General features: G+C 39.6%; 1 protein-coding gene across 1 annotated transcript in view; it reads left to right on the top strand.

The window, feature by feature from the left end:
- The window catches only part of TRPC4AP (transient receptor potential cation channel subfamily C member 4 associated protein), a 71,717-nt gene that overhangs the window by 14,773 nt on the left and 41,681 nt on the right, over positions 1-15,263 (top strand). The window contains exons 2-5 of the mRNA XM_055343756.1: positions 1,080-1,208; positions 4,663-4,779; positions 11,411-11,468; positions 13,918-13,973. Coding sequence (XP_055199731.1) covers positions 1,080-1,208; positions 4,663-4,779; positions 11,411-11,468; positions 13,918-13,973 — 360 coding nt within the window. The remainder of the gene's footprint in view (positions 1-1,079; positions 1,209-4,662; positions 4,780-11,410; positions 11,469-13,917; positions 13,974-15,263) is intronic.

The raw sequence follows: 15,263 nt of genomic DNA on the forward strand, positions 1-15,263 counted from the left end.
ATGGTATTTGTCCCAAATCATAGGACTGATGTGCATCAGGATAGACTAAGATATTATTGAAGACCTGAGTGTCTTGTAATAACAGTCATAAGGTGCTTTTGATGTGATTGAGAGTGTATATGAAAATAATTCACATCTGACCCCTGGTTAATGGTAAGTCCTAAGAGTGTTAGTGGAACTGCCATAATTGATTAATGAACCTGTTATTAGATTAGAAGGTTATTGCTCATTCCTTCAAACATTTACTGAGTCTCTGTTCTCTGCCTGGCATTCTTTGAGAGAGAGAAGGTGGACATGATAAATACAGCCTGGTACCTACTCTGAAGGAGCTTGTGGTCTATAGGAGAAGGGGGATAAATCAGTCAGTAGTTATGATACAGAAGAAAAATGTTAGACAAGGCCCCAGAGGAGGGGCACTTATTCACTTAGAAAGGAGAGAGGAGAGGGGTTCCTAGGTGGCTCAATCAGTTGAGGATTCAGCTCAGGCCCTGATCTCGGGGCTCTCAGGTCATGATCTCAGGATCATGGGATTGAACTCCATGTTGGGCTTCTCTCTCAGCATGGAGTCTGCTTGAGATTTTTTCCCCTTCCCTCCCCTTCTGCTCCTAGTGTGCATACGTGTATGCATGCACTCTCTCTCTCAAATAAAATCTTTAAAAAAAGAAAAAAAAGAGGGGGGGAGAGGAGAAGACCCAACAAGGAAAATTTCTGGTTATGTGGCTTACACGTTGAAGAAGGAGCTTTCCAGGTAAAGACAGGGAGAGGACATTTTAGGCAAGGGAGAACACATGCAGAGAGACATAGAGAATAGGTGCATTTGGAGCCTGGAGTGTGCATGGGAAAGAGATGAAACGAGAGGAGAGTAGGTGATAGAATATAAAGGCTCCTGTGTCACCAGGCAAGGAGTTGGGCTTTTAGCTTATAGGCTGTTGAGCTTTTGAAAGTTTCTAGAAAGAGACCTTTGAATTTTTTTGTCCTGGGTGTGTTTAGGAGGCAGCTGCTTTCCTTTGCCATGCATGCTAGTAGTTCTTTTGTCGCCGGTAAAATGTTCCTTTTTCTTTTTTTCTTTTGACTCACAGTTCACGGAGACATTTTTGGCAGAGAGGGACAAACAATCCAAATGGAGTGGAATTCCTCAGCTGCTTCTGAAGCTGTATGCTGCAAGCCACCTCCACAGTGACTTCATTGAGTGCCAAAACATCCTCAAGGTAATTCTTAGGGGCCTTGGAAGGGCTGCATTCAAAGCCTCCAGGTGACACAGATATCTTATTTTTTCTCCTTTAGTCTACTTTGTAAAATAGTCTGTTTTTAATGTGTGAGCTGTAGAAAATTTGGGAAGTTCAGGAAAACTACAAAGAAGAAAACAAAAGTCCACTATGATCCGGCCACTCAGAGATAATCACCATTAAGTTCTCTGTGTATATCCTTCTGGACTTTATTACACTTATTTTGTGGCAGTGCTTGCTTAATTTGGGAGGCAACACTAGGTGCTGGGATTGGGATGACATTCTTTTTTGAGCAGGATTTTAAAAACCCCATATTGCTAAAGGTTTAAGGAAGTGGCCTTGTGGTTGTTGATAGATTATGAACAGGATAAGAAGATAAAGGAACTGGGATTGATAGTTGGGAGGGAAATGGAAGAGTGCAGAGAGACATGCCAAGGCACTTGGTCTCAAAATTTGAGTGTGGGCAAATTGAACACCAATAAAAAATAAATTTATTATTAAAAAAAAATTTGAGTGTGTATCACCTGGAAGGCTTGATAAAACGGAGTGCTGGGCCCCATGCACCCACCTGGGGTATCTGGTTCAGTAGGTCTAGAGTTACTGTATCCAGACTTTAGCTTTGGGGGGGTGAGTCCAAATTTGAAATAGATCACCAGTTCTAGCTACAGTTAAAACCCATACGAGGGGGATCCCTGGGTGGCGCAGCGGTTTGGCGCCTGCCTTTGGCCCAGGGCGCGATCCTGGAGACCCCGGATCGAATCCCACGTCGGGCTCCCGGTGCATGGAGCCTGCTTCTCCCTCTGCCTATGTCTCTGCCTCTCTCTCTCTCTCTCTCTCTCTCTCTCTCTCTCTCTCTCTCTCACTATCATAAATAAATAAAAAAATTAAAAAAAATTAAAAAAAATAAAATAAAACCCATACGAATTATAGTTGATTATAATAAAACTTCATAGAATGTTCATCAGAGGTAAAGTTTTGATTATTATACCATGTAAGTCATTCTAAAATATAGTAGGCAGCAAATAAGCTTTACCTTTAAGAAGAGATGTTTTGTCTGTACAACTTTTCTATAAAATGAAAATCCTTTCCTTTTTTTTGAAAATCATTTACAAATAAAAGTTTAATTAAAAAAAGATGTTTTGTATTCTTATAAGTCTGAATGGGATAGAAATTATAGTCTTTTACATTTTTTTGAAAACACTTTGCAAGGAATTATAAATTATTACACTTGATTCCTGCAAAATTTCTGAAATATGGGGTAGAAGAGAAATGAACATTGTGAGGTCACTATTTCTTTATTCATGCAGCACTTACTTATTTGAAGTCTGTGGACTAGGCATATTTAATTCTTGATATTTAAGTCTATGACATGCATGATATATTTGTTTTAGTCCAGAATACTTTTGATTGCAAGTGACAGTAACCCACTCAGACTAGCAAAAACGGTCCTTTATTGTTCACATAACTAGAAAGCATAGGTGTGAATTCAGGGGCTCAACAGGATTAAGCTGTTCATTTCTTATTTTGACATCATGTGTGGCCTCATGTTCCTCCACATGATTATAGTTCTAGGGTGACGTTTCTACAACTTGGGTCAGCCACCAAAGGTGAGGGGGACGAGAGACTATTGACTAGGCCTGATCACCTGCTCCTGGTGCTAGCACTGTGGTGCTTGGTGGCAGCCCTCACACAACTCTGTGGAAAGTGGGGAGAGGCCTCTTCTCCCATGGAAATGGGACGTTTACTTGGAGAAAAAGAGATAGTGGGCAGGCAAATTCAGAAGTCTTCTACAGTTCCCTTTTTCAGTTGAAAGAACAGTCTCAGCAATAACTCACTCAAAGCCTGTGGCTGTTACATGATGAGCCCAGATTTGTCTTACTCCTAAGACCAGCCTCCACTGTATCATGTTGCTAGCAGGAATTACATCCCAGTTTTTTTTTTTTTAAGATTATTTATTTATTTGAGATAACACGTGTACAAGCAGGGGGGAAGGCAGAGGGAAAGGGAAAAGCAGACTCCTTGCCAAGCAGGGAGTGCAACGCAGGGCTCGATCCCAGGACCCTGAGATCATGACCTGAGCTGAAGGCCGACACTTAACTGACTGGGCCACCCAGATGCCCTACATCCTAGTTTTATAGTTGAGAAAAATGAGACCCAGAGGAAGTGGTTCAATCTTTAGTAAGTAGTTCAGTCACTAATTACGTGAGCCTGGGCAACTTTGTGATTTTACTTTTCACCTATAAAATAGGTAAAACTATCCTCAAGTCATTGAATTACTTTAAGGATTAGATGGGCTAATGTATAAAAGCCCAGTGCCCAACATATAACAGGTTGTCTGCAAGAGTTCTGCTTTTTTTTTTTTAATTTTATTTATTTATTCATGAGAGACACACAGAAAGAGGCAGAGACACAGGCAGAAGGAGAAGCAGGCTCCACTCAGGGAGCCCAATGTGGGACTCGATCCCAGGTCTGTCCCCAGGATCACACCCTAGGCTGAAGGCGGCGCTAAACCGCTGAGCTACCGGGGCTGCCCTAGTTCTGCTTTTCTTGATGTGTGGTACCTAGACCAGCAGTATCAGGATCACTTGGGAGTTGTTATAAATGCCCCACTCCAGACTTATTAAATCAGAAATGCTGCAGGGGGTACTTAGCAGTTTGGGTTTTAACAAGTCCCTCAAGTGATTCTGATGTTCACCACTGTGTGAGATCCACTGCTCTAGCCCATTGTGTTCCATCTTCCCTCAAGGTCCCTGAAGAGAGAGCATGAGTAGCGTCCTGGATTCTTCCCACACTCTAGCTCCTATTTCACTCCATATAATTATTTTTTTCTTCAAACTCTGGAGCTTTTTTCTTTTTCATTTTCTCTTTCTCTTTCTGATTATTTATTCATGAGAGACACAGACTGAGAGAGAGAGGGAGAGACACAGGCAGAGGCAGAAGCAAGCTCCTTGCGGGGAGCCTGATGCGGGACCGGATCCTGGATCCCAGGATCACGACCTGAGCTGAAGGCAGGGGCCCAACCGCTGAACCACCCAGGCGTCCCTGGAGCCAGATTTCTTAGATTTAAATCCTAACTCTGTCACTTACCAGCTGTGTGACCTTGACAGCTTTTTATCTCAGTTTGCTTATCTGTAAAATTAGGATGATAAATTACTGTTATCTCATAGGTTTGTGAGGATTAAAAGAGATCATACATGAAGTACTTAGAACCATACCTGGTACATAATAAGTATTAAATTGTTACTATTAAAATTAAAATTTTGACCATCATTCTAGCTTTTTTATAAGATTATTTTTTTCTACAGTGGTTCATTGGGGGCTATCTTTGGGCTCATGGGCATTCAGGTTGTGACTAAAATGCAAACCAACGTTTTGGTGTGTGGTTCCTCTTGAATACTAAAACTGAAAGTCTCTTTGTATACTTTTTTTGAACTAGGAAATTTCTCCTCTTCTCTCCATGGAGGCTATGGCATTTGTTACTGAAGAGAGGAAACTTACCCAAGAAACCACTTATCCAAATACTTATATTTTTGACCTGTTTGGAGGTGTTGATGTAAGTAGTTCATTATTACTACTGTTTAATGGCTTGAGTATTTAACTCTTGAAATTAGAGAAAGGAGACATTGCAGAATTTATAGCAAACACTTCAGAATTTTAATCTTTAGATGCTCAGGGACACTCACTTGTGTTGAAGCACCATAGGTTTTACATTAGAAGAATGATTTATTTGAGTTGATAATATATCCACCTTTTTTCTTTTTTTAAGGCGCAAAGTAAAAAGTGTGTCTCCTACTTCTCCCACCCCTTCTTCAGAGGCAGCTACAATTTCAAGTTTTTCTGTGTCCCTCCAGAGATGTTCTGTTTTAGCGTGCTTGCGCGTGTGTGTATGTGTGTGTGTGTAAATAACCCCCACTGTCCTCACCTTATATTTTTCTACCCACATAAAGGTGTCGTTCCCTATATACAGATATACTACTCTGTACCTTGCTCTTTCTGTGTAGTTCTCTAGCTTGGGGATAGATTCAGTATTTATAAATCTGCCTCATTATTTTAAATAGCTGTATAGTATTCTCTGGCATAATTATACTGTAGTCTATTTATCCAGGCCCCAATTGATGGGCATTTAGAGTTTTCTCACACCTTTCCTTTTACAACGAGGTTGCAGTAAATGTTTCTGTGCATGGGACTATATACCTATGTGATCAAAATATATGTGTGCTTTATTGTTTATAAACTCGTTGATTATATACCTGGGAAGTTTTATTGGCTTATATCTCCAATAACAAAGTGTAATAGTGTCTGTTAATCCACATCATCACCAACACCATGTATATATGTGTGTTTTTATGGACTGTATTATCTAAGTCTTGCTTACCAGAAGAGTACACCAGTAATTATCACCAAATAAGTTCATCTTTGTCACTACCACTCAAATCATGAAATGGAACATTACCAGCCCCCAGCAGCTTCCTTTACCAAATAGTACATTTTAAGTAAATTTTAAATATTAATTAAGTAGATATGAGAAAAAGTGTATTTCTAGAGTTTCTTAAGCTTTATTGAGATATGGTTCACATACTGTACAATCCACCCAGTTAAAGTTTACAATCCAGTGGTTTTTGGTGTATTCATAGATATACACAAGCATTACCACAATCAATTTTAGGATATTTTTATCACCCCAGGAAAAACTGTATGTTTTACCTATCACTCCCCTACACACCTCTATCATAGGCAGCTTTTATTCTACTTCCATCTCTATAGATATCTCTATTCTGGATGTTTCATCTGAATGGAATCATGTAATGTGTGGTCTTCTGTTACTCCTTTTACTTAGCTTACTGTTTTCAAGTTCATCTGTGTTGTAGCATGTATCAGTGTTTTGTTCCTTTTATGGCTGAAGAATATTCCATTGTATGGGTATACCACATTTTGTATATCTGTTTATCAGGTGATGGACTTTTGGACTTTTGTGCTTCTGTCCTTTAGCTGTTAAGAATAATGTTGCTTTTGGAATGGCTGCATGGTTCAGTGGTTGAGCATCTGCCTTCAGCTCAGGACATGATCCTAGGATCCTGAGATTGAATCCTGCATCAGGCTCCTGGCAGGGAGCCTGCTTCTCCCTCTGCCTATGTCTCTGTCTCTCTTTCTGTGTCTCTCATGAATAAATAAAATAAAATCTTTAAAAAAAATAATGCTTTTCTTAACATTTGCATCCCACTTCTATGTGGACACATGTTTTTATTAATTTGGGGTGTATACCTGGAAGTGGGTTTGCGGGGGCACATGGTAACTCTTAAGTTTAATCTCTTAAGTTTAACCTTTTAGACTGTTTTCCAAAACAACTGCACCATTTTACATGCCCACTTATGGTGTATGAGGGTTCTAACTTTTCCATATCCTTGTCAACATCTGTTATTATCTGTTTTTTATTATAGCCATCCTGATGGATGTGAAGTGGTATCTCACTGTTTTTTTTTGTTTGTTTGTTTTTTGTTTTTTTTTTATGATTATTTATTCATGAGAGACACACAGAGAGGCAGAGATATAGGCAGTGGGAGAAGCATGCTCCCTGCGGGGAGCCTGAGGCAGGGCTCGATCCCAGGACCCCGGGATTACACCCTGAGCCGAAGGCAGGCGCTCAGCCACTGAGCCACTCAGGCGTCCCTCTCACTGTTTTTTGATATGGATTGTCTTGATGGTTAATGCTGTTGAGCATCTTTTTATGTGCTTATAAGTCATCTGTATGTCTTCCTTGGAAAATATCTATCTCCTTTTCCCATTTTCCTTTAAAAAGATTTGTTTATATTAGAGAGTGCTTGTACCATGTGCCACGTCACGTGGTGGTCGGGGAGGGGCAGAGGGAGAGACTTAAAGCAGACCCCTGCTGAGCGCGGAGGCTGACACAGAGCTTGATTTCACAACACTGAGATCATGCGTGACCTGAGTCAAAATCAAGAGTCAGCCGTTAAACCCACTTAACTGAATGAGCCACTCAGGCACCTCTCCTTTTCCCATTTTTTAGTTGGATTGTCTTATTCATTCTGAGAGTACTTTATATAGTCTTTTCATAGTTTTTAAAATTTGCATTCTTCTATGAGTGGGATTGAATATTTTTTCATGTGTTTATAACTTGTTCTTTTTATGCCCGTTATCTCTTAGTAGCTTTTATATCCTTTTCTGTTTGATTATTGGGTCTTTCTTTTACTGATTTTCTTAGTTGTTTGGGCTGCCATAACAGACTGTCATAGACTGGGTAACTTATAAGCAATAAAAATCTATTTCTTGGGGGATCCCTGGGTGGCTCAGCGGTTTGGTGCCTGCCTTTGGCCCAGGGTGCGATCCTGGAGTCCCGGGATCGAGTCCCACATCAGGCTCCCGGCATGGAGCCTGCTTCTCCCTCCTCCTGTGTCTCTGCGTCTCTCTCTCTCTCTCTCTCTCTCTCTCTCTATTATAAATAAATAATCTAAAAAAAATCTATTTCTTTTAGTTCTGGAGGCTGGGAATCCATGATCATGACACTGGCAGATTTGGTGTCTAGTGAAGGCCTTCTTCCAGGTTGCAGATTGCCAGCCTCTCCCTGTGTCCTCAGTGTAGTGGGAGGGGCTAGGAATCTCTCAAGAGCCTCTTTTAGAAGGACATAATCCCAATTATATGGGCACTGTCCTCCTAATCTAATCAGCTTCCAAAGACCCCCACCTCCTAAAGATATCATTTGGCATTAGAATTTAACATGAATTTTGGGAGGACACAAACACTTAGATGGTAGCACTTTGTAATTACTCATTCTTAAAGGTCCTTTGTTATATGTGTTGTATTTTTCTCCCCAAATTTGAGAAATGAAATAAACCTATGGTTATGAATTTAACTTATGGTACTTCTAAATGTAGAGGGATTTATTTTTTAAGTTGTCAGATTGCTTGGTCTTTCCTTTTATGGCTTCAAAGCTTTTCTTGCTTTTCCCTCTGTTGGATTATAAACTGTGTCTGTATTTCTTTGTAATATATTTAAAGTTTTTATCACATACGTTTACATTTTTGCACCATGTAATGAATGAGGGCCTGGGATCCTACATTTTCCCCCCAGATATCTGTCCTTACTTCTTGGGTGTTAATGGTTATTTTGTATCTTGATCTGGGTGGTGACTGTACAGGAATGATCACTTTGTAAAACCCAGAGTTGTAGGCTTATTGTTTATACTCTGCGGTGTCATATTTTATTGCAATTTAAAAACCATTTCCTGGGCAGCCCCGGTGGCGCAGCAGTTTAGCGCTGCTTGCAGCCCAGGGCGTGATCCTGGAGACCCTGGATCGAGTCCCATGTCGGGCTCTTTGCGTGGAGCCTGCTTCTCCCTCTGCCTGTGTCTCTGCCTCTCTCTCTCTCTGTGTCTCTATGAATAAATAAATAAAATTTAAAAAAAAAATAAAAACCATTTCCTTAAGATGCCATTTATTGTGAAAGTAAAGATTGTTACACATTTGCACCCAGAGCATCAGCCTTAGCCTTTATTCCCTAATTGTTGCTCAGCATTGCCTCTCCTCAACAGCTCTAGTGGTCCTGTAGTGCATACTTAATGGCCAGCTTGAGGAACCCTTCACCTCTGAATGGCTCATCAGGGAAGTTATTTAATAGAAACCAGTATATTTATGGGAGGAAAAAAGAATAGTGTGGGTCTCAGGCCTGATGTCTGTAGGCAATGAAAATGTGGCTTTCTGTTGCAGATGACTGTCATGGACATCTTTGCATCAAAGCTTCTGATTTTGTGAAGTTTTGGTCTGCTTTGGAGAAGATTAGCTTCTCTAGGAACTTCAGTCTGTTCATAACTAGGAGCTTTTGCTTTGGTCTTTTTGCCCTTCACTTACCTTAATTTGGGTACATTTGTTCTTGTTGAACTCCCTTGTCATCTTGCTCCTGAAAGTATTTTTGAGACAGGGCTCTTTATTTCTTCATCGGTCACTATCAAGGCCCCAAAGTAACCTTCTCTTCAGTATGCTGCCCAAAGCTCAGCTGAATTGGAATAATTGGGCGTGCTGCTGGTTAGGCCACTCCTTTGTCAACCCTGACCTGACAATGAAAAGTGTATCTGAGAGTTTATAAAGTCAGATGTGTTATAGGGGCAAGTAGGTAACTTAATGGAGCGAGGGAGGCCCAAGTAAGATGATCAGATCAAATGCCTGCGGGGACTGTGGAGAAGTGGAGAGTGTGGCTCTGTTTATGGAGAAATGACTCTTTCATGACTATGGATTGCTGTTGCCCTGGGGGACGTGGGAAATCTAGATTCTTGAGTAAAATCTCTCAGCTTTTCAGTAGGTGTAGACCAAATGAAATGTCTGGGCCAGGTGTAATCCATAGCTTGGCGTTCAAGGACTTTTAATGTATTCCTTGACATAGTTCATCTTTCACTTGAAGTGAATTTATATTCTATACAGTTGAGCATCTTACACCTTTTGATGATTGTGAGAAGTGGGGCATCTCTTGAAAACTGTGTAGTATGCCTTAAACCTTAAAGATCATTACCCATTTTGCCTCGTTTACCTTTCTATAAATCTCTCATAAAGATGTAAGTCAAAATGAGATGAAACTTTGTATACGAAGATGCTTAGTGTGGCTTCATATATATAGTAGTTAAAAGTGTCCCATCAGAAGGAAGATAATTTTCTCTATAAGGTCGGTGGTGATATAGTTGATTTTCTCTTTTCTTTTCTCTTTTTTTTTAAGATTTTATTTATTTATTCATGAGAGACACACATACACAGAGAGAGAGGGGGGCAGAGACACAGGCAGAGGGAGAAGCAGGCTCCATGTAGGGAGCCCAACACGGGATTCGATCCCAGGTCTCCAGGATCACACCTGGGCCGAAGGTGGCCCTAAACCGCTGAGCCACCCGGGCTGCCCCTATTTTCTGTTCTTTACTAAATTAGTTTTTACTCAAATCCTTATTTTTTCTTCTTCTGCTTGCTTTGGGTTTGTACATTTTTTTTCCAGTGTCTTGATGTGGATGATTAGGTTATTGGTTTGAGATAATTCTTGTTTTTTATTTTTTAAAAAAATAGGTACTCACAACTATAAATTTCCCTCTAAACACTGCCTTAGCTCTAAGTTCTACTGTATTCATCTCTCTCAAACTATTCTCCAGTTTTCTTTGTGATTTCTCCTTTGACTCATTTATTAATTAGGATCTTTTTTAATTTTCCACATTGGTAAATTTCCCAAGTTTCTTTCTGTTATTTTTAATTTGATTTCATTACGGTCAGAGAATATGCTTTGGTAATTTCAGTCCTTTTAATTTATTGAGGCTTGTTTTTTTATCTAATATAGGATTTATTCTGGAGAATGTTCCACGTGTGCTTGAGTTGAATATGTATTCTGTTATGAGGCAAAATGTCCTACAGATGTCTGTTAGAGTTTATTGGTTTATAATGTTCAAGTCTTCCTATTTCTTTGGTGATGTGTAATTGTCCATTATTGTAGGTGGGATATTAAAGTGTTCTGTTATTTTTAAATTGTCTGTTTACTTTAGTTCTGTCAGCTTTGCTTCATGTATTTTGAGGCTCTCTTGTTAGATGTGTATATTTATCATTGTTCCTACTGGATTGATCATCGTAATAAATTGTCCTTGTCTCAACAGAACGGGTTTTTAAGTGTATGCTTATTTTAAGAGTTTAAGCAGCAAAAACTATGTGTTGTGTTAAAAGTATATAAAATGAAAAATGAATGCATATCAGCCCCATCCCCCATAGAAATTCGTATTAACAGTTTATGGTATATTTTTTGAAATTCTGTTTTATTAACCTATGTCTGTAAAAGAACACAAATGTTCTTTAAGCAAAAGAGGAATCATAGTGATAATGTTCTATAGCTTTTAAAAATTAAAGCCACATTGGATCCTAGTTTAACGTGCTTATTTAAAATGAGGAAGCTGAGGCCATGGAGGGACATTGACTTTCTCAAGATGACATGAGGACTAGGTGGCTGAGCTGTGACTGGTTTCCTGACCCTTGGTATAGTGCTCATTCCCACAAGCCTCACTGCCTTCTGGCCATGTTGGGAACAAGAGGGTCTTTTAGTACTGTGACAGATACTTGGGCTGTCGGTCATCATGGCAAAGGTTGTTTTATAAGTTGTGCTTGGACTTAATTTTGCAGATTTTTACTGAAATTTTTTTTTCTTTTTCAAATATGTAGCTCCTTGTAGAAATTCTTATGAGGCCTACAATCTCTATCCGGGGACAGAAACTGAAAAGTAAGTATACTTGTGAGCCACTGGTCCTCACTTCCCAGCTTGCAGATGTGATGTGGTTCCGGGGGCTTCTTTCCCCTCCTAGCTCTACAGTGGTGGTCTGCTTTTCGTTCAGTGGCAGTATGTGCTCTCCATCCCCAACTAAGCAGCTCGCTTTCTTCATTTTGTACTAGGTAGTGATATTGATCTGGGACTTTAAATAAAAAAGTGTGAAAGCCACTGGGCTAAAAGAATTGCATGTTTGTAGTTCCTAATAGTCTGTGGGCCCAGCTTTTATGTTTTCTCTGGAAATTCTTATTTTTCCTATTTAGTTAATTGAGAGAGTAAAGAATAATCTGGTAAGATCATTTGTTTTTATTTTCAAAAGCATATATATATTTTTTTGTTGTGGTAAAGGTGATATGTGCTCTTGGTAAAAAGTTTAGTCATTACCAAAAATGGTAGAGATTAGAAAGTCAAAGTGTTTTGGTAGCATGTTATTTCTTAAGCTGTGTGACGGTTCTATGGGCATTATTCTTTCATTCCTTTTTATAATTTATACTTGTTACAGTTATTATTTTTAGGTATTCAGTATTTAAAGAAGAAAAAAAAGTAAGAGCACTCTGGCACAAGCCAGAGATCACAAAAATACATACATACAGGCCAGAGATCACTTTTAACATTTGATGAATACCCTTCTACAAACATCACATACATATTTTTTTAATTGAAGTATTTTTATCTTTTATTTATTTTTTTTTTAAATTTATTTATTTATGATAGTCATCAGAGAGAGAGAGAGAGAGAGGCAGAGACACAGGCACGGGGAGAAGCAGGCTCCATGCACCGGGAGCCCGATGTGGGATTCGATCCCGGGTCTCCAGGATCGCGCCCTGGGCCAAAGGCAGGCGCCAAACCGCTGCGCCACCCAGGGATCCCTAATTGAAGTATTTTTATGTAAATACAAGGAGGTAGCATGAGGGTAGGTATCCTGGGTATCTGCAGGTAAGGTAGGTATCTTGGATGACCTATTCAAAGAAGTTCACTTAATCCAACTCAGTGAAGCCTGTGGCCTTCGAGTACTGACAGAAACACTGGTGGTCCATACTGAGGCTGTTTCCCAATCAGACTGTGTCGGTTTGAGCAGATGCAGCAAGAAGGAGAACCCTGGCTAGACTTCCTATGATAGGTCCAGGAGAGCTGCTGGGGACCTACCTTGTCCCTCGGATATAACGAGGCAAAAGGAAAAATACATATTTTTGTTTAATTTAAAAAATTCCTGCCTTAACTCAAAACATATTATGTAAGACCTCGTTTGTATGTGCAACACTGGTTAAGAAGATTCATATTTGTCTTTGATGTCTCAGCTTTGTACTCTATCTAAATTGGTTCTTCATGTTCCCTGTCTACCCTGATAGCAAGTAGCATCTTGTAAATACTTGTTGGTGTACTTACTCTCTCTGCCTCCTATTAAGTTTAGAGACTTTTTTTTCTTTTGCTAACCACTGTGTATTCTTCATTTGCTCTAGAGTAGGTGCTGAATAAATATTTGATGAATGAGTAAATTGCAGTTCCCTTTGAAAATGAAAGGTCTAGAAATGCAGAGATACACTGATCTGGTATTCCAACCTGCTCTGAAGTCAAGAGATAAACCAAAAAGCCCCCACAGGTTGAAAGGTAGTGATAAGGGATATGGGACATCTGCATTGTCTCCAGATTATGTCAGATAACCCTTCTGGTCAAGCTGGCTTGGCAGGGCTGCCCATTGACCTCTCAGAGGGAGACCTAATATTTTAGAGTTTGTGGCAGTGATGGAATGAATGGAAACAACTTTTAAAAGTAAAACTAATGCCGAGCAAAAACACTCTTTTGATGATTCATACTCAGTTTTATTCTCTTCAGGCTTAGGGGTCATAAAAATTACTTCCTTTTTGTTGTATTCCCCTGTTCCTGCTCACAGAAAAGTAGCTAGTTCTTTGTTGGAGTTAGTAGGTCAGGCATTAAAAGCCATTTCCCCAACAGAAATAACAAAAAAGAAAACAAAAACACACTTGTGAGTCTTTAGTAAAAGTGATACCCTTGTTTGCTGCTAGTAGAACCACCAGTGGAAATTTATAACGTGCAATCAGGAAGTTTATACTTTGGATTCTAACATTTCTGCTTTTGGAAATTTATCATGGCTATTACAAGATGACACCACAGTAGGTTCAAAGTATGAAGACTATGGAGCTTAAGAAGAAAATGGCTACTGCATCAAACCCAAAGTCAGTATACAAATTGGTTTGTAGGTTCTGATAGGCATCCTGAAAATCTTTGGTAAACAAGATTTAGTACACCTCTTTGAAAGAGGTATACTAAAAGGAAGATAATCATCTTGGAGGAGATTGTGAGGAACAGTTCTTAGGTTCAAAAATTTAATTACAACCATCTTTTCAGTGAGAAAAATAACCAATTATTCCCCTTTCACTTTCAGTAAGTGATGAAATGTCCAAGGATTGTTTGAGCATCCTGTATAATACGTGTGTCTGTGTAAGTATACCTGTTCTTGGGGCCTCCTTTTTTGTCCCCACCACATTTGCAGTGCTTGAGAGGGGAACGTTCAAGTGGGGGTGGTGGACATGAGAGCTATCCTCAGACATGCAAGAATTGGACTTACTTATGTGGGCCTAAGAACCAGGACCAACAGGTAGAAATTGTAGGGAGGCAGAATTTCGTAGAAATTGTTAAGAGTTAGGGCTGCTCCAGCAGGTAGTGATCTCCTTTAGCCCTGGAGGTGTCCAAGCAGAGACTGAACAATCCTTTACCAAGTCGATACATACACTGGAAGAGTATGTGTAACCTTTAAGGTTCCTTTTAATTCCATTATTTATTTCCATTCCTTTGTTTTCCTTGTTACAAAACAAAACCAGAACTAGAAGCCCCACCAGTGTATTAAGCAGGAGACTCTGCTTATTTGACCCCTGAGAAGGAAAGAATGGTGAATAAAAGAAGCAATTTGGTAGAAAGGAAAAAGCCTAGCACTTAGTGCTAGAACTGGGTTTGGAGTTCTGGCTCCTGGCTCAGTACTTATTAATTCACCTCTCTGAGCTTTAGTTTCTTATCTGTAGAATGCAGTTAGTAATCTTATTAACATTGTAGGCTTGTTGTGAGGACTAAGCAATATACAGGTGCTAGTTTTTGTAAGACACAGTACCTGTCTTTTAGGAACTTATGTGGTAACGTGTAAGCAGTGAATCATAATACACGCCAGAATGAAACAAGTGATCCTATGGAAGTGAAACCTGTATGTTATGAAAATACAATGGAACATTTAATTCCATGTCCTTTCTTGCATCATTCAGAAAGAGATTTCAGGCATTCTTGTAGTAATATGTAAAATCTACCAATATCATAAATCATAAATTTAGAAGTAGAAGAAAGAAAAGTGTAGAACAAGGTGAGGGTATAACATGTATGCAGGAATTGGGCTGACCATAAAATCATCTGTAGTATGAATGGGGCACAAATTTGGGTTTAAACTTATTGGCCAACACAAATAGGGAAATAAGTTTCAACACTTAACACAATTCAGCATCTTTTAACAGCACCGCACAACAGAAATACAGCATGAGCCTACTTAGATTAGTTTAAATTTTCTTTTTTTTTTTAATTTTTATTTATTTATGATAGTCACAGAGAGAGAGAGAGAGAGAGGCAGAAACACAGGCAGAGGGAGAAGCAGGCTCCATGCACCGGGAGCCTGACGTGGGATTCGATCCCAGGTCTCCAGGATCGCGCCCTGGGCCAAAGGCAGGCGCCAAACCGCTGCGCCACCCAGGG

Source organism: Nyctereutes procyonoides, unplaced genomic scaffold (genome assembly GCF_905146905.1).
Source record: "Nyctereutes procyonoides isolate TBG_1078 unplaced genomic scaffold, NYPRO_anot_genome, whole genome shotgun sequence".
In the NCBI taxonomy this organism is placed as follows: domain Eukaryota; kingdom Metazoa; phylum Chordata; class Mammalia; order Carnivora; family Canidae; genus Nyctereutes; species Nyctereutes procyonoides.